Source organism: Nycticebus coucang, chromosome 5 (assembly GCF_027406575.1).
Source record: "Nycticebus coucang isolate mNycCou1 chromosome 5, mNycCou1.pri, whole genome shotgun sequence".
Classification (NCBI taxonomy): Eukaryota; Metazoa; Chordata; class Mammalia; order Primates; family Lorisidae; genus Nycticebus; species Nycticebus coucang.
This window is the reverse complement of record NC_069784.1, coordinates 105,304,745-105,331,008: the sequence shown is the minus strand read 5'-3', so window position 1 is coordinate 105,331,008 and position 26,264 is coordinate 105,304,745. Positions and strand designations below refer to the sequence as shown.

The following is a 26,264-nucleotide window of genomic DNA, read 5'->3' as shown; positions in this document are numbered from 1 at the left end:
ATTCCTTTTCAGATTTCTTCCCTGTTCCCCATCCCCTTTTCTGTCATAAGTGTCCTTTGGAAAGTTACTTAAATTTTCTTTCCCCATTTGTCAAATGTGAATAATAATTGTACTAACATCATGGAATTGTTCAAAATCAATAAGACACCTGACTGTTCGTCTTAAGATAGTGTGTCGCACCTTTTAAGCACTGTCTAAATATTATGTGTTACTATTTCCCTTGCAATGGGCAAGAGAAGAATTGTGTGCGCTTTGCCAACTTTTAAAGAGTGTCAATCTTTAAAGAAACTTTTTGTTTGTATGTTTAAACAAACTACCATGTCATAAACTTCTTTTATATTTCTTACACGAACAGAAGAACAGATGAAATAGTATCCTCGTGTTTTGTTTGTTTTTACTAGGGCAATTTGCTACTAAATTTTAGGAAGTTTGGCTAAGTCCTTAAAAAGAAAAATATGTTCATACATCCTCCACTTTTTTTATTAGCTGGAAATCTAGGAATATTCCTAAATTAAAAAAATAGAAATGTTGATGATATGCTACAAGGATGAGTTTTTTAAAAAAAATTACACATTGCACCCCAAGGAAGGGTGAATTTAACTATGCTGAATTAGCAGCGTACTACGCATGCCAAATTTAAAAAAAGTCTTTTCTTCCTGATGTCTGTATACATAATATATATGTATATGTGTGTTTATTTGTTTTATTTTATTTTATTTATTTATTTGCAGTTTTTGTCCGGGGCTGGGTTTGAACCTGCCACCTCCAGCATATGTGGCCAGCGCCCTACCCCTCTGAGCCACAGGCGCCATTATACTTATATTTCCAGATCTGTCATAAGCCTGGTCATTAATAACATATATATATATAATTAAATCATAACTTTGTACGTTGATGCATTTATGGGGTTCAGGGTACTGCTTCTATATACAATGTGAAATGCTTACACTGAACTAAGTAACACATCCATCACAATTAATAAGATATATTTGATTAAAGGAATATGTGGCTTGGCAAATTTTGTGAATGTTATGTTCAATTGAATTTCACACTATCTTGATTTACAAAGGTTAAGGGTAGGCTGCATAACTGCCAGATGTCAATCAACAGACTATTGTTTTAGGAATTGTGTATAGACATCCCACTTCAGAATAAAAGTTACGTTTATTCAATTGGGACCGCACCTATTTTTTAGCGATATTTTACAAAAAATAAAGCATGCAACACAGTTAAACCACGGAAGCAAGTCAGGGCGGCATATGGTGAAACCACTTCAAGCTGCTAAAGAAGTCACAAACTGTAAAACACTTACTGTCACAATATACCAGTATTTTCCTCCCGATGAATCATTCGCTGCTGTTTTCATTGTCAGTGTAAAGTCCTTTTGTTAAGCACTTAAATAGCTACTAGATATTAGAAACAAAACCAAACCCCTTTTTTACACAACCCAGACCTAGGTAGTAACCCCCGGAGCAGTCCCTCTGTGAGAAGTGGAAAGAGGCCGGGCTCTCAAAACAACAAGCAAAGTCAGTGAGGCAGAGTGAATGCAAACATTTCTGGCAAATGACAAATACACCAGAAAGGAGACACGCCAGCTGTTCACGCTGGAAAGTTACCGAACGTTTATTTTGGTTCAAGTTTTATTTATTATTTGATTAAAGAACAATAAGTTTTCTACGGGGTTGGGATGTCATTCCTTATCACAAGAAAAGGGACAGTGAGTTTCCGATACGGTGGGTGCCTCCTCAGGGCGCTTCCACCGGCGACCGCTCCAGCGGGACCCCTTCCCCCTCGGTGACACAGCCCCAGGACGCCTCTCCTCCGGCGGCGGGGTTTCTCCGCGCTCGTCCCGCCACACTGAGAGCCAAACTCCCGCCTCTCCAACTCGGATTTCTGGAACAGGGCAGCGAGCCGCGCGGGCCGCCCCCTCCCCCACAGCCGCGGGCGGCGGGGCCCGGGCCGCGAACAAAGGCGGCGGGCGGCGCGGGCGCGCGGCCGGGGCGGGCGGGCGCGCGTCTCTCAGCCGCGGCGGCGCGCCCGAGCCCGCATTCCTCAGAAGCGCCCGGAGCCCGCGGGGCGACGTCACCCCCCGGCTCCGCCCCCGTCCCTCCCCGAGCAAAGTAAGTCTTGACTAACAGGAGCAGCCTCCGCCGAGCATGGAGAGCTGCCGGCGCGGCCGCCCGGCGACGCGGGCGACGCTTTCGCCCCCGAGGTAGTTTGGCGGCCGCGAAGAAGGAAAAAGTGCCGGCGGGCGGCTGCCGACTGCGCGTCCGCGCCCCGCGGGCCCGCCCGCGCCTATCGCCCCGGTGGCTCTTCGCGAAGCTGCTTGAAACTTCTCCCAAACTCGACATGGATACGGCGGCGGCGGCGCTGCCCGCGGTGGTGGCGCTCCTGGTTCTCTCCCCGTGGCCTCTCCTGGGCTCGGCCCAAGGCCAGTTCTCCGCAGGTGAGTGGCCGGGGGGTGGGGGCCGTCCGGAGCCCACACCAGTGCCGGGAGCCCGGGACGAGGATCTGGGGAAGCTTTCGCGGCCCAGGGGGCAGGGGGCACGGGGTAGGGGGAGACCCGCTCCCAGAGTTCGTGCCAGGTGGCTCGCGGTGCCCCGGGCTGGGCGCCACTTGGCGCAGGTAACTTTAATCTTAGCGACCCATTGTTCCTCTCTGAAGCCCGCTCGGGGCACAGGCTGGCACGACTGTGCCGGAGTCTGTAGAGACACTGCTTTTCTTGGGGGAACTGGTGGCCAGCTGGCCAGGGTCTGAGGCCAAGCCTGCCCTGGGTCAGTGGCGAAGAGAGACTGAAAAAGTAGTCAAGACTCTGGGGACGACTACTCTATATACTCTGTTGCTTGTGGTGCAGGCTTGTTGCTGCTACTAGCGTTTAAAAAAATTCCCCAGGAAGCCATTGTCAGAAATGCGGAGATTCGAAGGGACTGACCTCGGCGCGCTTTGCCAGGTGCTTTTTGTCCCGGGAATAACCTCGCTGGACTATTGTCTAACTACTTCCCGGTCCCTGCCCGCGTCCCCTCTCTCCTCCCCCACGGTTGGATTGCTTCTGGGCTTGTCCTGCGGGCTAGGACGATGCCTGGGGTACGTTCCGTGTGTGTATTGGCAGAGCCTGGTAAGATGTTTTCAAATGTGGCTCTGGGGATCCACGCCGAGCCGTCCTGGGCAGCGAGGTCCGGCCGCCAGGTTGGGGAAGCCCGACCAGTGTGTGGGAGCGCGCGCCTCGGGCAAAGCCACCGGGCGGCTGGCGCGCACCTCCCGGAGCCGGCCTGGGGCTCTGATGGGAGCTGTAAATGAATGACTGCCTTCCTCCGGAGAACCCCAAAGAAGGGATGTGGTGTCTCGCGTTCGTCCCCTGGGTTCTCAGTAAAGGCACTCAGAGAAGTCCGAGCACCCCGGCTCTGCGGTGCGATCCTCTGTCCCCTTCCAGGTTTGTAACCCTTCTACTAGGTTGCTTGCTTCTTTCGATTTCTCCCTCTGGGGCTCTGAAGTTTCACCAGGTGGACAGTGGGGAGCGGGCTCCCGGGCTCCCGGGCGCTCGGCTACCTCCCGCCAGCCCTGACAACTTTTCTGGCCAACCCACCCAGCTCAGCGTGGCGGGCGGGTGCATCTGCTGCCTCGCTTCGCGGTGCAGATGGAGACGCAGAGGTGGCCGAAGGCTGATGGAGAAGACGGGAAAGCTGCAGCCGCCTTCCTGGCTGAGGCCGCGGGACTCAGAAAAAGAACTTTGTACTTGACAGTTACTCTCCTTGTTGTGGCTACCCTGTTTCCTGGAAATAAACTCAAATTGTTGTTTTCCTGTAGAAATCGTTTATTCTTCTTACGCCTCCTCCCAGGCCCCCCCTCCCCCACTTTGAACTCTGTAGAAGGAGTTAACAGATTCAGGTGGCAGCGTGAGTCCTATTCTCAGGCAAAGATTATGAAATGGCAACGTGTAGAGGAAAAGCCATGTATATAGGTGATGTATGCAGAGGGCAACAGCTCTATGCGATGAATGATCTGATGGTTTAATTTAACTCTCTGTGGAATAAGCATTACTGCATGCATCCCTGGTACGTAATACCCGTTAGTATTGAAACCGTGCTTGGTGCAACTCATTATATGCAGGCAGGTTGGAGTGAGTATTGATTTGTTCACACTGTCACTGCACGGAGAGCCTACGCTTGAAAAGGCATGTACTTTGTTAATTGAAAGTTTGAACTCTACCAGTTGCATGATTAAACTTACATGTATTGGAGAGGTACAACTCTTAATGTCCCAACAGCTGATGGATGTATTTTTGGTAGGAAAGAAACTTTTCTTTTTTTTCTCTTTTTGCTATTAACCCTTTAATGAACAAGTACATACTAAAGTCCTGCAGCAGAATGTGCAGATGATCTCCTCTGATGATAGATATGATATCTCAAAGGAATAATTCTAAGTAATTTTTAACTAAATATGCCTGGCTTTTCCTTACTGACAAAGAGTAATGTTTGACATGTTTAATTAATAGAGCTTGCTGTTAACTGTACTTCTCATAAGGTAGTATCTTAATATTTTGCCCTTTATGAGATACACACACACACATATACACATTCATATGCATATCGTCCCCAGAAATGACCATCTTTCATTGCCAGAGTTCAAAGTCAAGTACTGTGGACCTGCTTTTCTCCAGAAACAAAATTCAGTTTGTTCTGTAAATATTTTCTTTCTCTGGCTATTATAAATCACTTGATAGTCTATTGTCATCAACTTCTATGGCAGTTAGATTTGTTGCCAAGACCTGGAGTGGAGATATATTGGAAATTGGAAGTGTATTCTTGTTTTTTCTTATTTTTTACTTTAAATGCTCAACTTTTATTTCTTCTGAGAAATTTAAACATGCTTTAAATGCCTAAAACACATTTATATTGAGACTTTAAAGAGTACTGTTAAATATGTCATTTAAATCATATCCTTTGAGGCCAATGAAATTTCCGATACTTTCATATGGTTTCTAATACTGTGAGCTTGAGAAACAAATTTTGAAAGACTAAGGATTGTTGGGCTTTTAATATGTCATATGCATATTCAGTTTGCTTTTATTTTATTTATTTTCAGTTCGCTTTTAAATCACAAATTTAAGTGTCTTTTTATTATGACTTTTTTAGCTTTGGGGGTTAAAGTTTAAAACTACTGCGTGGCGAGCCTCTTTAAAATCAGAACTTTCTATAAGTCTCTTAGTATATTCTAACAGTTTAATCCATCACTTAAAACAATACCTGTGATGTACCTAGGGAGACGGAGGCATAAAAGCTCAAAGAGGTACTAAAATTTATTCCCGGGATTGTATAGTTGTCCTTTCTTGATATCATAAGAAAGTTTTCTGTAGAAGGACTCAGATGAAGGTGACTTGGTATCTCAACTTTCTTATCTGTAAAATGGGGTTAATACCCATCCTCACCTTACCACATGGTTTTTATGAGGATCAAATGACGTAATTTATGTGAATTGGCATTGTAAATTGTAAAGCAGCTATTTGGGGTATAATCATCATACATTAAAGTAGCTGAAGTACCTCCTTAGTTTCAGTTCTTCCCTGCTCCAGAATTCTCTTCCTAGTGAGTACATGCTGTTCAGGATTTGTGTGTGCGTGCGTGTACGTACCTGGCCAGTCAAATTAATTTTAATTGCTAAACATCCTAAATTGGCCAGGCAATGATTTTATAATATTATCATCAACCCAATGAGAAAAAGTATACTTAAAATAATTTTTTTAAACACAGCCTTTTGTAAATCCTTACTTAAACCTGTGGAAGAGTCAGTATTAATATTCCTAGCTAGTATTGCAACTATAGAAAACAAATATTTTTAGTCAGTTTCTTTAGCAGTTTGTTCAACTCATGGTTCAGTGTTTTTATCTCAGAGTAGAGAATAACATGCAGCTTTTTAGATGCAGTCTTATCAATGACCTAGAGAGGGACTATTGTCTCTCTTGTATGATGTGAGCCTGGAAACACAGCTCAAGATGCTGCTTGGGATGCAGTTCCTGGCACACCACACTGTTAACACACATGCACTTGATCATTTAGGACCTTACAGCTCCTCGAAGCCTTACTGCTTTCCTGGTGTCTGACTCCTTGTTGTCTCTGTACGTGAAATTAATTTTTTTTATAATTATTGCTACAAAGATACACTGAAGCCAGCTTGTTTTAAGGTTTATCATTTAGTATTCCGGGGTTTTTTTGGGCCAGTATCCCCCCCATTGCCCAATTAATTAAAACTACACATTCTAATCATCAGGAATGGCAATGACATGTAACTGGACATTTCCAGAACTGGTTTTTCTCTCACTAGTCCCTTTATAGCAAACTCTGCTGATTTTCCTAGATGGGGAGATTGTTTTGTATCTGGCCTACACAGACGGGAAGAGGCAAATCTGGCTGCTGTTTGGACATTGGCACATGTGCTGCTGACGGCTCTTTGTGTTCATAAATGTGAATTTGAAAAATAAATCAACCTCTCTGCCATTCTGCCCCTCTCCCACACTCCCACTTCTCTCTAGTAACAACAAAGCCCCACACACATATCCACAAAATCACAGCCTTTTTGTGTTCACCAAGTATCCTTTGGTACCCGGCATCTTCTTAAAAACTGAAAATATGACTCATCCTCCAGCCAGAGCTCATGCCAGTTTTCCCACCGAATTTTATATTTCTAGCAATGATGATTTGTTACCCGTTTTTGTGCCCTTTGGAAGAATATTCGTGTGATTTCATACAGAGAAAGTGTCTTGTTTGAAGCACAGTGTGCTGGGTCTTCTCATGGTAGTATGATGGACAGTGTAAATCATGCTAAATGCAGATCTGTGCTGCTCCCATTTCCCCTCCTTGCTCTTCATGGAGAGCAGGAAGAGAGATGCTGAGGACCGAGAGCAGGAAACATCAAGAGAGTTTACAGATTGTTCTTTAATACAAAACAAAGAACACAGGGATTCTGTGTGTGTGTGTGTGTCTGTATTTGTGTGTGTGAGTGTTTGATCTCTTAATTTTCAGAAGAGGGGAAAGAGTTCTATTTTTGACTTGTTTATTGGAATTTGCCTTTGCCCAAACACATTCATTTCTTATTCTGTCAATGTAAAAATTTCCCTTTGTGTATTCCTCTCAGACTTCACCCTTTGATCATGTGTATCTGGTCTCTGTTCCTTTATCAAATGGTGTTTCTCTTTGCCTAAAAAGGTGGTAATTGCTTTTGAACATGACTTTTTCTTTTTTTTCTTTTATCAAAAACTCATGCTGTTTGTCAGAGTACTGAAAAAGGGTACAAGACATAGCAAATTATGGTGTCTTAAAATGGTATTTGATAACAAAGTAAGTGAATAAAACATCAATCAGGCTAATTTTTATTTCAATTGAAGCAAAAAGCAAACTTGCATATCCACAAAATTATTTTTTAATGTCATACAATGTTTATTTGTTGTGCTTATCTGTCTCTGAAGTTCTTTTTTTTGTAAATGGAGATAGGAAATCTTGAGTACCTCATTGCTTGATATTTTGAGATAAGTTATATATGACTGTATACTTTGGAGAACTTTTAAAAAACTGTACGTATAATATTTGAATGCTTGATGTCAGTGTGAACTGTGAGGTAGTTTACAAACTTCAGAGTTCATCTCAGTGCAATATTCCTATAGAAACCTCCTTCCAACATAAAAAGTTTTATAAGTTTCATGAAGATTCTATTTTGAATCCATTATGATCATTTTTCTTTTGTGTTCTTGTGGGAATTCCTTCGATTAGTAGTTAATATTTAAATAATAAAAACTGAATTTATGTACTATTAAAACTTAGTTTTGTGAGATTTTTTCATATTGTTGAGGTTCAGGGAAATGTCCGGCCTGGGTTTTAGGGACCGCATTGATCCTGTAGTAGAACACTGCCATTTCCCCTTGTAGGTCTGGCTGAATTTTGGGGCATTCTCCTTTATGTGTTGATAATCCATAAAAATTACAAGTGGCTTATTTTCTCACTACAATTGTTTTAGGAGCAAATTAAGCAGTCCTAAGTGAAATAATCTCTGTTTCCACTTGATATGATTGTCGAGCTCTGTTAATAAAAATAATGAACAGGGTGGCGCCTGTAGCTCAAGCGGTGAAGACACTAGCCACATACACCAGAGCTGGCGGGTTTGAATCTGGCCCAGGCCTGCCAACAACAATGACAACTACAACCAAAAAATAGCCGGGCGTTGTGGCAGGCCCCTGTAGTCCCAGCTACTCGGGAGGCTGAGGCAAGAGAATTGCTTAAGCCCAGGAGTTGGAGGTTGCTGTGAGCTGTGATGCCACGGCACTCTACCAAGGGCCATAGCTTGAGGCTTGTCTCAAAAAAAAAAAAAAAAAAATGAACAGGACAGTTTTGGCTAAATCATGTCATTCTAGGAATTCTTTTAATAAGGAGTATTCAGAAATAGACTGGGCACAGTGGCTCACGCCTATAATCCTAGCACTCTGGGAGGTTGAGGCAGGTAGATAACTTGAGCTCAGGAGTTCGAGACCAGGTTGAGCAAGAGCAAGACTCAGTCTTTACATATAGCTGGGCATTGTGGTGGGCACCTGTGTTCCCAGCTACTTGGGAGGCTGAGGCAAGAGGTTCACTTGAGTTCAAGAGTTTGAGGTTGCTGTGAGCTATGATGCCAGGCACTCTACCTAAGCACAAAGTGAGACTCTTGTCTCCAAAAATAAAAAAAAAGAATTCAGAAGTAAAGCCAAATAAAGTAATGCCTAGTGATTGGTTACATTTATTTGTTGGGAAAGTTGAAAAATCTAAGTATCTATTTATATGTGTATGAACACACACAGAGGGTGCCAAAAAATCTATACGTTTTAAGAAAGGAAAACACTATATTAAAATTGTAATACTCAGTATATCCTGATAACAAAAAGTGAATACAAGTCATGTTGAGCACCTCTTGTAATTGTAGAAGTCAAAAGGGACTCGAGTATTACAAATTTAATATAGTTTTTTCCTTTCTTACAATGGGCATACATTTTTTGGGCACCTTGAAGAATGAAGTCTTAACATTGGTAAGATTTAGTTATTCAAAGTTTCAGGGTAGAAGAAAAGTAGGTGGAAGGTAAGGGCATCGAATCAAAACTTCATACTTCATCGGGATGCATGGTGGGTGCCCGTAGTCCCAGCAACTTGGAAGATTGAGGCAAGAGGATCATTTGAACCTAGGAGTTTGAAGTAGATATGAGCTATGATGAAGCCACACCAGTCTACTCAGGGCAACAGAGTGAGACTCTGTGTAAAAAAAAAAAAGAAAAAGGGTGGCGCCTATTGCTCAGTGAGTAGGGCGCCGGCCCCATCTACCGAGGGTGGCGGGTTCAAGCGCAGCCCCGACTGAACTGCAACCAAAAAATAGCCGGGCGTTGTGGCAGGCGCCTGTAGTCCCAGCTGCTCGGGAGGCTGAGGCAGGAGAATCGCGGAAGCCCAAGAGCTGGAGGCTGCTGTGAGTCCTGTGACGTCATGGCACTCTACCGAGGGCGGCAAAGTGAGACTCTGTCTCTACAAAAAAAAAAAAAAAAGAACAACAAAAATTTTATACTTATATTCTTGGAAAAAGTAGTGAAAATAGATTATTATTTTCTCCATTTTAAAGATGGAGAAACTGAAGTAGAAAAATAAATGAACTTTATGAACTTCATAGTCTATACTGTAGTATACAATGATATACTTTAAAGGAGAAAATGATAAATCTTCTTCCAGATTTGTGTCTATTTATATAAACCCTCCCTAATGCAGCCTGTTCCTTAACCAGCTGCTCATAGACCAGTTCTCCAAACCCTGCCCAAGGCAGCAGCTGAAGTGCCACAGAAATTCCTCTAATCCTTGTTGGGCGGAGGGTGACCTAGCAGCTGCTGAAGTGTGGGACTGGTATCAGCTCCTTGATGTGATTTGTCTTAGGTCATTCAGCAAATTCAAGAGTAGAGAGGAAGCCTTTCCAGGGTCCTCACTTCCCACGCAGGCTGGGGTCAGTTCCTGAGGGCCTCCTGGTCACTAGATTCATCAGCTGCAAGGTTTCCTATGATTTTGCTACTTGAATTGTTTTTGGACTGGTAGTGTAACCATCACCAGGGAGCTTGTAGTGATCTGTGATAATCTATCGGAACTACCCCAGACCTACTGAATTAGAATCTGCATTTTAATAAAATCCCCAAGCGATTTGCTTGAACATTAATTTTGAGATACATTGCTCAAAGACAGAGAGAGCTCAGCTTAAAAAGATTGCTGTATGCATGGACTTTACTGTAGAATTTTAAGAGTATTGTAAAAGGATTAGTTATAATGTGAAACATATTTCCCTGGATTTATATTTCTAATCAATATTTACTTGATATAATTTAACATTCCAGACACATCAAAACAATACCATGCAGGTTTTTTGAAAGCACGCAGAATTTTAAATAAAAATTTTCTTGAGAGAATAAAATAGGTTTTGGTTATGAATGTTTTACATAAGAACATTTAAAGGTAAACATACTATTTAAGGAACCAGGCATGCTATATCCAAGTCATTTTTACTTACCATAATGTTATGTTGATATGGGAAATACCCTTCCCTCTGCTGTTGCTAGTAACAGTCTCCGGCTTTAAAATTATCTTTTTCATCTAAGTATAATTTAAGATCTTTGTAATAAGGAGATCATTTATAGGGCAGTCAAATTTAATGAATGAGAGTTAGTAGGTAGAATGCATTAAATATAACTGGTGTTCGTTTTATTATCTTTTGTGCTCATATTTAAGAACAGAGATTCTTGTCAGTTTCCTCAAGAGAAAAATTATGATGTAATAGACAGTGTGTACTATTCATGTCAAAACACAATTTCACTTGCATTTTATAGCTTGCTTTAGCATTCTTTTAGAAAATGAATTTTCCCTGAAGACCTAATTGCCTTCTTATTAATGAGCCTGTGTTTTTTGTTATCCATTTACTATTCTAAATGTGTCTACTTGTGCTAGCTATTTCAACAGTGATGTCTGATTAAATCACAACTGCTATATTTGTTTTTTCCATTTACTAGTGATTCAGAAAATACTGGCATAATGACATGGTTATGGCAGAGACTAATGAAAAACAAGAAGTAAAAATTAACGTTAACCCATAATAGTTGGTTGTTATGATCTTGGAAGCTGAAGTTTAGGGGTGATAGCAGCATTCTGTACATTTTTAAAACTGTAAAGTCTGCTTAACTTGTACTGTGTGAAATATAAAAAATAGAGTGTGTTGGATTAACAAACACACTACATATTAGTATGACTTCCATACTTACCTAATTTAGACACTGGTATTGAAGAAAGAGGTTTAATTGGAGACTGATCACTGTTAAGGGAGAATGAGTGATACAGAAAGCGAACTCAGGATACATCAGACGTCTTCAGCAGCTTTGGAGTGCGAGTGTTTGGATCTGCTACTTTTCTAAGATTTTACTCTGACTTCTAGAACATTTTTTTACTAGTTCTACTTTTATTATTATTATTATTATTATTATTTTTAATAGACAGAGTCTCACTTTGTCTCCCTGGGTAGAGTGCTGTTGCATCACAGCTCACAGCAACCTCCAGCTCCTGGGCTTAGGCTATTCTCTTGCCTCAGCCTCCAGAGTAGCTGGGACTACAGGCGCCTGCCACAATGCCTGGCTACTTTTTGTTGTTGCAGTTTGGAGGGGCCAGGTTCTGACCCGCCACCCTTGGTATATGGGGCCACTGCCCTACTCACTGAGCCACAGGCACCATCCCGTCTACTTTTATTCTTAAGAGCAATCGTTGGGCTATTTATTCTCTCCCATGTTGGAGAAGAGAGGTTTTCCCGAAGGAGTTGCAAAACCGAAAATAGGTGCTGCCCTTTTCCGAGAGCCCATGACGTGCCAGGCCCTGGGATCAGTGTTTTACATAATTTTAAATCCTTGCAGTAATCATTTAAGATTGGGATCATCTCCATTTTACAAACTGAGGCCTAGAGAGGTTGATAATAAGTGATGGCATGAAAACTGGTAGAGCCAAGAATCATTATTGAATGTGTACTGGTGTAGTGATGAGACATTTTTTTGATTGCACATGAGCAGAAAATGCGTCCTGTGCTGGTTGTAACAAAAGGGGAATTTAATGTGTCTCTGGACTTACAATTTAGGTGGGGCTTGATTTAGAAGGTCATATGATTGCACTGGGACAAGAGCTACCTGTTGAACTTAGCTCTGGGGTACTCTAGAAACTTCCTGACTTCCTGCAAATGCAAGATGGCTGTGGTAGATGGCTCTTACCCAACAAGATCTTAGGTTCAGATCCCTTAGGGAAATGTGAATTTGCCTCCTGTTTGACCTGAAAGGGCCCTGAGGCTTACTGTGATTGAATCTCCTAGATCACAAGGGGAAGTTAGTATGTGGTTGGGCTTAGCTCAGGGTTCTGGGTTCAGCTCTAGATTCCTGCACAGCTCACCTGGACTGATGGCGGAAGCTGTGGATCCTTAAACCATCAGTTATCAACAGATAGGGGAATTGGATCTGTAAAGGCAAGAAAACCACAGTGTGGATGCTTGAGATGGAATTAAATAAAAGAAAGAATGGGATCACTTGTGTGTGTATTTATCATCCTTCTGAGGGGTAAGAAGGTCAGTTGGACCAGTAGGTGGTCTCCAAGGTGGAAAGGTTGAGGAAGGAGGCGATGCGCCTGGCAGTTTGCCTGCATTACAGGTCAGCTGTCTGTAGTCTGGGGACTATTTGTGTATTGGCTTTCCCTTTAAGCCATGCTTTAAAGTGTGAATATTATTATTTTCATTATTTTATTCTCTTTGCCTCAGAGTCTGACATTAAACATTGGCAGAACTTTAAGTGCTAAACATTTGCAGAACTTTAAGAACTAAAAAATTAATGACCCCTTCATTTGATAAAATTTGCCCTGAGTTTGGAAGAAAGTGAGCTTAAATTCAGGGTTTTAACGTACACGTTAGGTCGGTGTTGTTAGAACCTGTGTACATTTTACATAAAGGTAATTCATGTAGATAATTATTTAAGACTCTTTACTTTGATTTGTATTCTGAATTTCTAAAACAAAGTCATCAAATATATGCCTGATATATAGTGATTGGCTTTGATTAGAATAGTAATCAAGATATAGGGTGAAAATAATGTCTGTGAGTGAAAGAGAGCCTCTTAGATAACTACTTGGTTTTCAGGTATCCTGACAGGATTTATTTATATATATGTTGAATGTATAGGTGTTTGTGTGGTTGCATTTATTTATTTTTAATAGGAAGCAAGGGATAAACTAAGCTATGGTAAGTAATACTGACACAAAGCTAACTCTTGACCCTATGGAAACTAATTTTGAAAAACACAGGAGGTAAAGGTAAATTTGTTTCTAATTTCAATATTCTCACCTCTGCTGCCTAACTTCGTAATACATATCTGAACAATGTAGGCTGTTGGAAAGAGTGACTATAAGAAATTTCTTCAGGACTGAATAATGAATGAAATATAGAGGAGTAGCTGCTGTTTGCCTCGTTCTCTCCTCTCATAATGAGCGAGGTACCCAGGTTGTCTTAGACACATGTCTGGGCTAGTGGCCTAAAGCTGGATTGGACTGGGCACCACGGCTGTGCCAGTTCAGGCCAGAGGATAGACCGTGGGCACGTCTGTGGTGCATAGTGGCCCTTCTATCATCAGAGCAGCTGGCCTGGCGCTTAGGGATGAGGACAGTGGTTGTGGGGGGAAGGGTCATTGACTTCATAATGCTTCATTCTGTCACTCGTGGCTTGTTTTCACATACCTTTGTCTATTATCTTAGAGAACTATTAAATTGCCGTTTTCTTCCCTGGGTGTTGCCTGCTTTCTGTATGACTCTTCCCTCCGTTGTCTATATCCTTATCAGTTGTGATAACTGTCAGTCCTGAATGATGAAGTTTATAATAATTTGGCCTAACAACCTGGGCAGTTGGAGCAGATGGCTATTAGTGTTGACTCATCATTGCCCCTTTATTTAAACTCTCATTTAAAGACTTAGAGAATATATGAGGCAAAGGTGCCGGCAGTGACCTGCTTCAGAGAGCAGGGGCTTTGGAGATCTCTGTAGGAGGATGTTTTGGTGCCCGGAGCACTGGGCTTGTCATAGCAGGACCTGTGTTCCATTCTTAGCTCTGTCAGTTTTGAAATTTAGGGGCATTTCCTTTCTGCATGCTGCTTTGTTTCTTCATCACCAAAATGGGATCATGACAATGAAAGACTGATTCAGTTAGTGGACCAGGCACTTTCAAAGGTAAAATGTATAATATTTGTGAAAGCACTTTTATAATTATTAACTACTGTAAACATACATTATTTTTGTTAGGAATATAAACTCTGACAATAAACACATTATTGTAGGCTGGGCGCAGTGATAAGCCTGTCATCCTAGCATTCTGGGAGGCCAAGGTGCGAGGATTGCTTGAAGTCAGGAGTTTGAAAGTGGCTTGAACAAAAGTGAGACCAGGTGTGAGGAGGGTGGCAGGTTCGAACCCAGCCCCAGCCTGTTAAAACAGCACTGATAACTGCAAGAAAAATAGCCGGGTGTTGTGGCAGGCGCCTGTAGTCCCAGCTACTCGGGAGGCTGAGGCAAGAAAATCCCTTAAGCCCTAGAGTAGGAGGTTGCTATGAGCTGTGATGCAACGGAACTCTACCGAGGGTGATAAAGTAAGACTCTGTCTCAAATACAAAAAAAAGAAAAGAAAAGACTATCATTGAAGGCACAAAACGTCAGAACCTGAAGAATGGAATTGAGAATAATACCCTATAGACACTTCATCTATTTGCATATCTAAATTATGCATTGGTTATTTAAATTTTGGGTAAAGTGGTATAATGAAGAATTAGTGTGGTTCTTGTGAATAGTGAGTAATTCTGCTGTCACGTATCATGAAGTGTAGCCCCTCCAAATTCATTTTCACATGTGTTTATTTCCTATGTATATACAAATAAAGACATACATACATATATACAGAGGATGCTAAAAGTGTATACATATTTTAAGAAAGGAAAAATTGTATTAAAATTATAATATTTAATATATACTGATGGCAAATATGAATACAAGTTATGTTGAACACCTCTTGTAACTGCAGAAGTTAAATGTGACTTGAATATTATAAATTTACTACAGTTTTTATCCTTAAAATATGTATACATTTTTTTGGTGTGTGTGTGTGTGTATGTCATATCTACTTTAATACTACCAAATAGTACAGTCGTCCCCTTTACCCTCGAGGGATACATACCAAGGTGCTCAGTGCATGCCTGAAACCTCCGATGCCCTGTGTATACTATACTACTTTTTTTTTTTTCTAATTTGATAACAGAGGCGGCTATTAAGTAACTAATGTAACTAACGGATGAGTAGCGTATATAGTGGGAACAAACACATTGGACAAACAGATAAATGATTCACGGCCTGGAGGGAACAGAGCAGGACAGAATGAGATTTCATCATGCTCCTTAGAACAGCAGGCGGTTTAAACCTTATGAATTTTTTATTTCTGGAATTTTTTCATTTAATTTTTTGGACCGAAGTTGACTGAGAGTGAAATTATAGAGAGTGAAACCATGGATAAGGGGGGGACTTCTGTATTTGTATTTCTTCCATGTATGTCAATAAAGATTATGTGATTATAATTTTATTGAATAAGTTCAAACAACTATTTCAAGGACTGCTATTACATATTAAGTGGTATATGTACTTTTTTCCTTTTAAATATTTTCACAAAGAGTTGAAAAATGCTCTTGCCATCTGAGCTGGTTTACCCAGTTTCTGAAAGCCTGCGTCTGATGAGGTTTATATCCCTTTGTTTATTCTTTTCATTCCACTTATCCTGGAGCTACTATTGTGTTTCCTTGCTACGTCAGGTTCTGGCTGTTCGGACAGGTAAGCCAGACCTTGTGCTTGTGCTTGGAGAGCATATACAGCTTTTATGACTTTTAAGGAGTGGTAGTCTTTGCATAGCTCCACATTTACTCATTCACAGGTAACACCCAGGGCTATTTTCTAACTGACCCTATCCTGGTGGTTGGACAAGACTCAAAGCTCAGTTTGTCTCTCACAATTTGTTGGCCCATTTCAGAGCTTGCCTAGGATTATTCCAGTCCATTACCAGGCTTTCCATAGTTTTGAGACTACCAAAAAAACAAAAATAAAAGGCTACCAAAAAAGAATTACGCAAAAATTGCCACAAGGATAGTAAAATTCCACCAAGTGGAATTTCCCAAAAGTTGAGTAATCCACCCTGTAAACTAAAAGTCAGGCAGAGGAGAGAACACATTTGTTTTGTGGAGGTTCAGAGTCACTGACTCCCTCTGGAAGCAGGTCAGGAAGATGGAACATTCATAGGGAGAATCCCCAGTTGTTTGGCTGCAGATTCATATTTGCTGTGACCAACAGCTGCTTATGGACTGACTCTGGTGGCTGGACTTTGACCAGCCTTCTCTCTGCTGCTGTTTCTGTGGAGCTCATTGGCGTGTGTCATGGGCAGCCACTAGGGAGGGAGGCCAGAGGCCAGCGGAGAGGCCTGGCAGCCAGGAATGTGGGTAGGCTGTGACCATCCCCTAACTGCTCTGGCACCTGCATCCTGGCACCAGCATCCCGGAAGCAGAGCAAAATCACTGTTGGTGTTTTTGGCCATTCATTCTGAAAGGGATAGTAGTCACACTTAAATGCACTGATTGACTTACTAGGAAATGGAGATTCTGGGCTTCAGTTTCAAAGGAGGCCCAGATGACCAGCAGTGTGTGAATTAAGGAGACAGAAGTCATGTTGGAGATGTATACATTTTTTCTAAGCCAGTATTACTTCAGAAACAGAACTGTAAAAAATTATATTGTTTTAGTTGAGTCACTAATATCTTGTATCCATTTGATATTTAAGCAAAAGACACTCAAATGCTGCGTCCCCTGCAAGAGAGTGTAGTGTAACTCCTCAGAGCACATGTTGGAGCCTGAAGGCCAGAGTGTGAATGCAGGTCCCAACTCTTTTTACTACATGATCTGACAGCTTTCCTTCAGTTTCCACCTCTTTAAAATGGAATAATGAAAGTGTCTGCTCCAGATATTTGTTTTGAGGAATATTGGATTAAAGTGTTTAAAAGTGAGCCCAAAACGCTATCAAAATTAGTGCACTGTGGTTGTTATTATTGTTAACATCATTATTAGTGGACTGAATTAACCAATGTTTGAAGAATATCTAATCCCATGCTGTTATCTTCAAAAATCTCTAACTGGGTTATCTTTTACTTTAAAACCATCAGAGAGCAGATAACAGGATGCCTGAAATGAATCAAGTCAATATGCTGATTAACAAAGGCCGCAGGCAGCACTGTAAAAACTGTAATCCAATGTTTATGAAAACAAGAAGCAAATTTACACTGATTCTCAAGAATCAGAGTCTTAGAATGACAGAACAAAAACCAATGAGCAGCAGTAAAGCTGATGGGTACTGTAGCCAGAGCAAGTGTGAAGGGAGCCTTAAGTTTCAGATATAAAAATACCCCCCAAATCTTTACAAAGTACATTTAAAATTTCTTAGGCAGGTTGGGGGAGAGAGAAAGTTTCTGGCATCTATGGAACTGCTTATTCTCTACAGATTTAATTTCAGATAAAATATGAAAACTCTACTTAGGGAATGGGATTAAAATAAGTTGACCAGAAAGTGGAGGAGTGAAATTTCTGCCACTTAGAGAAGTGTCCATCCTAGTGAGAACTATGTCCTGCTTGAGAATACTAGTCAGATTTAGAAACCATAGAATCAGAATTAAACAAGAGAGATCGTCTTAACTCCTGAAGAATGTTGTTTTTCCCAAAGGTTGTAGAATGAGAAAGGAATATCAGTATTGCTTCTATTTGCATGTGACACATATGCTGAGCAAGTGCACACTGGCATTTGAAATATACATTACCTATGAATTCTAGGTAACATTTTTGTTTTTCTTTTGGAAGGTTGCCTAGATACTTAATCTTCCTTAGTTCACAAAGTAATGAGGCAGTTTCAAATTCATTTAAGCCATTTTTTCAAGCCACTGTCTACTGCATGAAGCCATTTTTAGTCCTGGAACATGCATAGTGGAATGGTCTGGCTAACCTTTTGACAATTGTTAGCTCATCTGCAGAAGTGTTGTTTGGCCAGTCAATGCAAAGACTCTCTTAACTTCAATAAAGATTTTATATTAAACTCCAGCTTCAGATTTCTTGTACTTGTAAACATTTTTTACAGTGTCTTTTCTAGCATGAATTAACACCAACTTCCCTTTTCTTTTATTTATTTATTTATTTTTATTAAATCATAGCTGTGTACATTAGTATGATCATGGGGCACCATACACTTGGTTCATAGATCATTTGACACATTTTCATCACACTAGTTAACATAGATTTTGTAGCATTTTCTTAGTTATTTTGCTAAGACCTTTACATTCCACATTTACTAGGATTCACATATACCCTTGTAAGATGCACCGCAGGTGTAATCCCATTAATCCCCCTCCCTTCACCTTTTTCCCCCCTCCCTCCCCTCCCTTTCCCCCTTCTCCCTATTCTTAGGTTGTAACTGGGTTATAGCTTTCATGTGAAGGTCCTACATTAGTTTCATAATAAGGGTAAGTACATTGGGTACTTTTTCTTCCATTCTTGAGATACTTTACTAAGAAGAATATGTTCCAGCTCCATCCATGTAAACATGAAAGAGGTAAAGTCTCCATCTTTTTTTAAGGCTGTATAATATTCCATGGTGTACATATACCACAATTTATTAATCCATTCGTGGATCGATGAGCACTTGGGCTTTTTCCATGACTTAGCAATTATGAATAGGGCTGCAATAAAGATTCTGATACAAATATCTTTGTTATGGTGTGATTTTTGGTCTTCTGGGTATATGCCCAGTAGAGGGATTACAGGATTGAATGGCAGATCTATTTTTAGATTTCTTTTATTTTTTATTTTTTTATTTTTTTATTTTTAGATTTCTAAGTGTTCTCCATATCTCTTTCCAAAAGGAATGTATTAATTTGCATTCCCACCAGCAGTGTAAAAGTGTTCCCTTTTCTCCACATCCACGCCAACATCAGAAACACTTAAGAAAATTGGTATACAAGGGACATTTCTTAAACTGATAGAGGCCATCTACAGCAAACCCACAGCCAATATCATATTGAATGGAGTTAAATTGGAATCATTTCCACTTAGATCTGGAACCAGACAAGGATGCCCATTGTCTCCATTGCTCTTTAACATTGTAATGGAAGTTTTAGCCACCGCAATTAGGGAAGAAAAGACGATCAAGGGTATCCACATAGGGTCAGAAGAGATCAAACTTTCGCTCTTCGCAAATGATATGATTGTATATCTGGAAAATACTAGGGACTCTACTACAAAACTCTTAGAAGTGATTAAGGAATATAGCAGTGTCTCAGGTTACAAAATCAACATTCATAAATCGGTAGCCTTTATATATACCAAAAATAGTCAAGTTGAAAAAACAATTAAGGACTATCCCATTCACAGTAGTGCCAAAAAAGATGAAATACTTGGGAGTTTAATCTAACAAAGGACGTGAAAGATCTATATAAAGAGAACTATGAAACTCTAAGAAAAGAGATAGCTGAGAATGTTAACAAATGGAAAAATATACCATGCTCATGGTTGGGAAGAATCAACATTGTTAAAATGTCCATACTACCCAAAGCAATATATAATTTCAACGCAATCCCCATTAAAGCTCCACTGTCATACTTTAAAGATCTTGAAAACATAATACTTCGTTTTATATGGAATCAGAAAAAACCTCGAATAGCCAAGACATTACTCAAAAATAACAACTTCCTTTTTCTTTGTATTATACTTGTGAAAATATTTTCTCTCCAAAAGTTAAAAATTCCTGTTAACTTCTTACTAGAGAAACAAAAAGCTTCTTTTTGCACAGCTGACTTGGTCTCACTGAAACAATGTTCTTATAATGTTTAATTTACCTTAGCAATGTACCTTTGTGTTCTGACTGGGTGCTGCTGCAAACATAGGTCTTTGTGACTGTGGTGGTAGCAGGTGTCCTCATATGTTCATCTCTATTTTAAAACTAAATTTCTTAAGATGTCATTTTGGTATGCTATTTGACTGGCTTCATAATCGTAATAAAAGGGAGCATTAAAACAATCCTGGCAACTTCTGTGATACATTTAAACTTAAAACAAGTCTAAAAGAGGATATGCAGACCTGTTTACCCTGCACTCCAGAATCCTGACTTAGGTGAATCAGTTATTTGGAAAGCAGACTGCTCCATATGTTTGTCACAATAATACCTAAAAGATGTCACCAAAATGGGGACCTATATGTAATTGGCAGCATTTGAGACCTGTAAATGCTAAACATTGTGAATCAGGCTCTGGCTTTCGATCTTTGCACTAGGGAATTGGAGAAACGCACAACCAGAAAAGGTTAGAACAGGTACCATCCATCAGAAGTACCCCGGGGCCCTGATTGCTTGCTCTTCAGGCAGAGTCCTTTAGTCTCTTAGAATCTGCAAGGTAGTTTGTATCTTTTCCCAGCTGGTTTTTGCTAGGAACACAGATCCCAGCTGAAGCCTGGGAATTGCTCTGAAGGCAGTTAGGACAATCCTTTCTTTGAATTTCTCACTTACACTTCCATGCTGTTCAAGTACTTAAGTATCCATTTGAGATCTTTCCTAGTCTCTCAGCAGTTTGCTCACACTTTGGTACACCACTGGATGAAAGCTTTCTATCCACCTCCATCACTCATTCACAGTTATACCACAGACTTCCCCAGTTGCCAACACATTTTAGAAAACCGTATAATTTTGTTAAGAGTGTCCCATGTTGCTTTTAAACATAGTCAAGTAAATGGTGGGAGAGAGGGGAGGGGCAGGATTTCATAGAAATGTTTACTTTTTCAAAGGCTAATGCTTTGAAAGCAGTAAGAAGTTTCCTTTTAGGAAGAGACTCTTTTTGTCATACTGTTTTTGTCACCCCATCCGCTGTTGTTGAGCTAACAGCTACCTCAAGCATTGCCTTTTGTGTGAGCAGTGGCAAAAAGAATGTATTCTGTACTTTGAGACATTAAGACGTGAACTTACAACACAATGTCAACTATAATATCTTTCTAGCACTTGTTAGAACAGGTGATATCAGTTTAAAATATTAGTACTTTCTTGTTGGCAGCTAGTTCACCAACCTCTCTTCATTCAGCACGATATGTAAGTGTGGATGGCAGAGCTTATCTGATTTTCATTCATGGTAGTTTGGGCATGTTCCCCAAGGTTTAAATGCCATGTTCATTCTGTGCCAGGCAAGTATATGTTGATAGAACGAGGGCAAAAAGTTGAAAAGGTAACTAAGTTCAAGCACTTATAGCCCTCACAGACTATTTGGAGGATCTAGCAGTAAGTAAGTTATAATTCTGAGAAGTGCCTTCAGGAGCTGGAGAAAGGAGCGTCCTCCACTCCTTCCTGGGTCTTGAAGGCCATCAGTTGGCAGTTCCCTAAGAATGGGCACAAATGCACATGAGAGACTAAAGAAGTGATGGTGATAGTGGTAAACATTTAGCAGTCAGCTCTCCAAAAGTAAAAGAAAGTCCAGTTCAGGTTTTAGGACTTAAAAATTTCCCAGGTGTAAGTATTCGTACTGTGGCTGATTTCAAACTACCCCTGTGAAGTCATGGACGCAGAACTGGGAAGAGCTGCACCGTGGTGCACCGTTGTGTAGTGTGTGCTTCTGCCACACAGATACCAGAAGATCACCCTGAGAACGTGATACTAGCAAAATAATTAGCAAGTGATGAGTATGGAGCTTTAAATATGATACCGTAACGGTAAATTCATATAATTAATTTTTAGATAATGCTGTGACCAACAACCCATGCACGATGATTCTGAGAATGTTAGCAGCTGACCATCAGGAAGTGGGATAGCCTGATTTCTGCCCACTACTCCATGCATTATAATCTTGGATATAGGTGTGGGGGATCTAGTGAGTGAAAATGCTGCTTAATTAATGGGATCTTTCTGTAACACTTTCCTAACTCTTCCTCACAGATTAGTGTAAGGAAGTCTGGTCTGTCTTTAAACCCACTGGTGCATATTTAGCTCAAAGGTTTGGATTCATTGATGTAAACTGCTGCTTGTCAGAGGCTTTAGAGCTGAATCTCAGAAAAAGTTCCAGAAGAATGTTTTCCAGTTTAATTCAGGTTTCCCGCCCTGTACAAGATGGACGGCTGTCTTTGGTCTCAGGTGTTGGTATGACATCCACGCTCTCCTTAAGGTTGTTAACTTAGAGCTCTGCTAAGGCAATACAAAGGTAATAAATGCCTTTCAATTATGTTCGTTTTTTGTGCTGAACACCATACTTTATGAATATTACACAGTACGTAAAGAGTTTCCAGCAAACAGAGCTTGAAAATTGTTATATAACCTGTACTAACACACCTCTTGTGCCCCACGAACACGTGCAGTATTTTAAGTTTTTCAGAAATATTGGAAGAATAAACATGTCAGTAAAAGTGAAATCACTTGGCATCCAGTTCTGCTACACATTGTCATTATGATAGATTTTTTTTGATGTTTATGATAGTGACAGCTACAAAATAATACATTTTTAAATAGAAAGCATGTTTCTCACCTTCATACTGTGTTTGAGCTTTTGGTTTAACGATCCTATGTTGTTATTTTCCATTGAATTTTCAGTTACTTCTAACTAGTTATTACTGTTTAGTTGTTACCTAAAGTTACTTCTGATTATTTTACTTGAGTTTTAAAATTCTTTTATTATAATGTTTAATCTCTGCTAATGTGTAAAAAAGTGGAATGTCATTTTAACCTTTGCTCTTGTCCCCCAAAAGGTTTGAGATTAAAATATTGCTCAGTGAAAATTCCTTTGCTTCACATGCCTTTGTTAGGCTCTGCCCATAAAAAAGTTAGTGTCCAAAACAAGATATTTATACTATGGAGTATATTGTAAGATAGTTCTTGAAATTGGCAGATTGTGAATATGTTGTGTATGGGTGTTTTTCTTTTATTTTTTTTCCCTTTGGTGGGAGGGCTGTGAGTGTGTGTGTGTGAATTGAGCTTATTGATACATAACAAAGTGCAGTTTCTCAAGTGATTTATTTTGGCAAAATGGATTTTCACTGTGATTTCATTTTTTATATTGTATATAATCTGGAAAAAAAACCTACTTTCTCTCGTATATGAACAATTTGAAGAATTTGGAAGCATTCCAAACTTTGCAATTTAAAACTAGATTTTATGAAAAAAAATTCCCAGACTGTGCAAAACAAAAAGATTTTTAACGCTTCTCAATTAGTGGTTTTCTTAAGGAAACCAAGTGGGAAAATAGAGACAAGTATTACTCAAAATTAATAAAGGTGTAGTGCTAAGTTGACTAGAAACTTTGGTTTCTGAATTTATGTGGTCATAGGAAATGGGCAGATATGTTAATATAAACTCCCAGGAATTTAATAATATTAAAAAAAAAAATCAGTGTCTCCTGTGTGACCCAGATCAGTAGATTTCAAAGTCTGTCTCTTACTTTTATGCCTGTAATGCTGTAATGCTATAATGTGTATAACAATTAATTGAGATTCAGAGTGATGGATGACTTAGCTAAGCGTGATCAAAGATGCAGTTATGCTAGGTATAGTGCGATTCATAAGGCTGGAAAGGTTACCAGTGGTGGCCACAGTGACTGAAATTTTATCACTGCACTCCCATTCTCAGTTAATCATATAATCAAATTAGCTAGAATGGCCCATTTTAGAGCCTTTGTTTTTGAGGGACAACTTCTAATTTGTATTATTTTGTATCTCAACACTGTTGATACAGCAGGATCCGATAAAGCTATCTAATTCATTTGTCATTATATTTAGTCACTCATTCACTAAAGCCAGACGACTTAGTGACAACAATGTGTGGGCATCAGGATTTTACCTGCCTCTGTGTCAGAAACTGTTATATTTCTCAGGGCTGTTTACAGGTCTTATTTAGACTGTTATTTCCAGGGCAAACATTATATCCCTTTTGGAGAGGGAGCAGTATCCATGAACCTATAGGGAAATAGCTTTTATAAGTATTATTTTTAATAAATGACATGTCAGTGTTTACTGTTCTTAGCACTGAGCTAAGTATTTTCAAATTGCATGTAACCCCCCATTTTGTGGGAACTAAATTCAATTCAACAGGTAGCAAACAGATTAAGGGAAAAAACTCACTTTAAATAGAAGAGACAATAACAAAAAATAATAACAAAGTATGCATTTCAAAGAGGAATGATGAAGTATTGCTTCATGAAACTTTAGTTTCAATTGAGTAGATTTATATATCTTTATGTGTACTGAATCACTGTGTGAAATAATTTCCAATTTATGGCTTTGCCCCCCAAAGTGGAAAAGGCACTACACTCAATATAACACTCGCTGCCATCTTATGAAATAAGTTGTCTGAGGTTTGCATGATTTTAAAGACTCCAAGCTCATTTTCTTTCATTTCCTTTTATGTTGTGGCACTTCCCAGTAGATAGACGAAAAAGAACGCAGGGTTTTGCTTAATTTGGTAAAGGAACAATTTCACCTGACTCCTTATCCTCAATTTGGGGATAATGTCACCTGCTTACAAGGTTGTGAAGATCTAGTCAAGTAATTTATGTTGGATATTGTTTTTCAACCTTGAAGAGCTGGCCACGTGTAAGTTATGATTACTACAATGATTTGGTTTTTTGAATACAAATTGACTATCTACTTTGACTTGAGAAGGTTGTCTTTTCACTAGTAGAGAGCTTTTGTTTCTTGTTTATGATAGATGTTATGAATCTATGATTTTTATTTATATTTACGTTTCCTATTTTGGTGTTACTCTTGACAAAACAACAGAAGTCAAATGTACTTTGACATCCCTATACGAATGCATCATTCACATTTGTCTTTAAATAAGCCTGCATCTTGATTTAAAAAATTAAATGTTAAAACAAAATTACATTGTTTTAGAACTTTAGAACTTTTTTTTTGTTTTTTTTGTAGAGACAGAGTCTCACTGTACTGCCCTCGGGTAGAGTGCCGTGGCATCACATGGCTCACAGCAACCTCTAACTCTTGGGCTTACGCGATTCTCCTGCCTCAGCCTCCTGAGTAGCTGGGACTACAGGCGCCCGCCACAATGCCCGGCTATTTTTTTGTTGCAGTTTGGCCGGGGCTGGGTTTGAACCCGCCACCCTCAGCATATGGGGCCGGCGCCCTACCCACTGAGCCACAGGCACCGCCAGAACTTTAGAACTTTTAAAATACCCATTGTGATGCTCAATGGAACATCTAAAAATTTTTAACTTACAAAAATATATCCAAGACTTAAAGAAAAACAAAAGAATAAAAAACACAAAACTTCCAATTAATGGTAAAACATGTGAGTGGACATATTTCAATAAATGAAAATAGCTAGGAAAATTGCATCTGCGTACTGTCTCCTCTCTGCCTTTTCTTTTTTTTCTCTCTTTTTCATGTGGGCATCTGGATGAACTTTTTCTCAGGATACATGTTTTTATTCATTATTTATTGTGTGGCCTAGTTCCAGGATATAATGATAAAATATACATGTTTTCCGTTTTATATGTTGGCATGGCATAATCTCCTGATTCAGTATCTATCCTGAAGGCGTAGAGTTATGTGCATTATCACACTTGTTTCTCAATTTGCTAAAGGATCAGACAGTTATCTGGACAGAGGAGCATTGATGCCTCTGTCCTCCAGCCTTCCCTCAGCCCAGCCCTGCTAAAAGCAGAGGATATTGGGATGCAAATTAGGTAGCGGAAGGGCTCTTTGCCAGGTGTTGTTTATTGAACCAAGTAAATGTCTCCCCCATGGGTTCTAGGGAGCTGCTAAGTTTAAGTAGGCAGGAAAAGCCAGCATACTTCCAAGTGCTGAGGTTTCTTGAATAAATATCCCACATGTAGATTTCCTGGGTCCCTGCAAGGAGGGGGATGCCTCTCAGCATCTGGGAGGCCAGGCTGGGAACGCTGCTTGTTTTCCATAGGGGATGCTTGGAATATAGAAGCCTGGCTTCGGTTTGTCTTTTTAACATTTTGATGAAAAGAGAGTGAGTGTTAAGAAAAGATGTCTGCAGTTTCAGGGGATTTATTTACAGTTCTTAAGAGAATTAATTGTTTTATTGTTTTACTTTTTCACACTTCAGATATAAATGATATGCTAATAGTAAAGCATCCATACCTATTCATGAGAAGAA

At 40.0% G+C, this 26,264-nt stretch overlaps 1 protein-coding gene across 5 annotated transcripts in view; it reads left to right on the top strand.

Moving 5' to 3' along the window:
• Positions 1–2,054: 2,054 nt before the first annotated feature.
• PTPRK (protein tyrosine phosphatase receptor type K) overlaps positions 2,055–26,264 on the top strand; it is a 556,126-nt gene continuing 531,916 nt past the window's right edge. For 4 of the 5 annotated variants that reach the window (XM_053590944.1, XM_053590942.1, XM_053590943.1 and 1 more), the window contains exon 1: positions 2,092–2,446. In XM_053590944.1, the coding sequence (XP_053446919.1) occupies positions 2,350–2,446 (97 nt within the window). In that variant the 5' untranslated portion in view covers positions 2,092–2,349. Of the gene's footprint in view, positions 2,447–26,264 lie in introns of all 5 variants that reach the window. The other variant, XM_053590941.1, reaches the window with a different exon arrangement.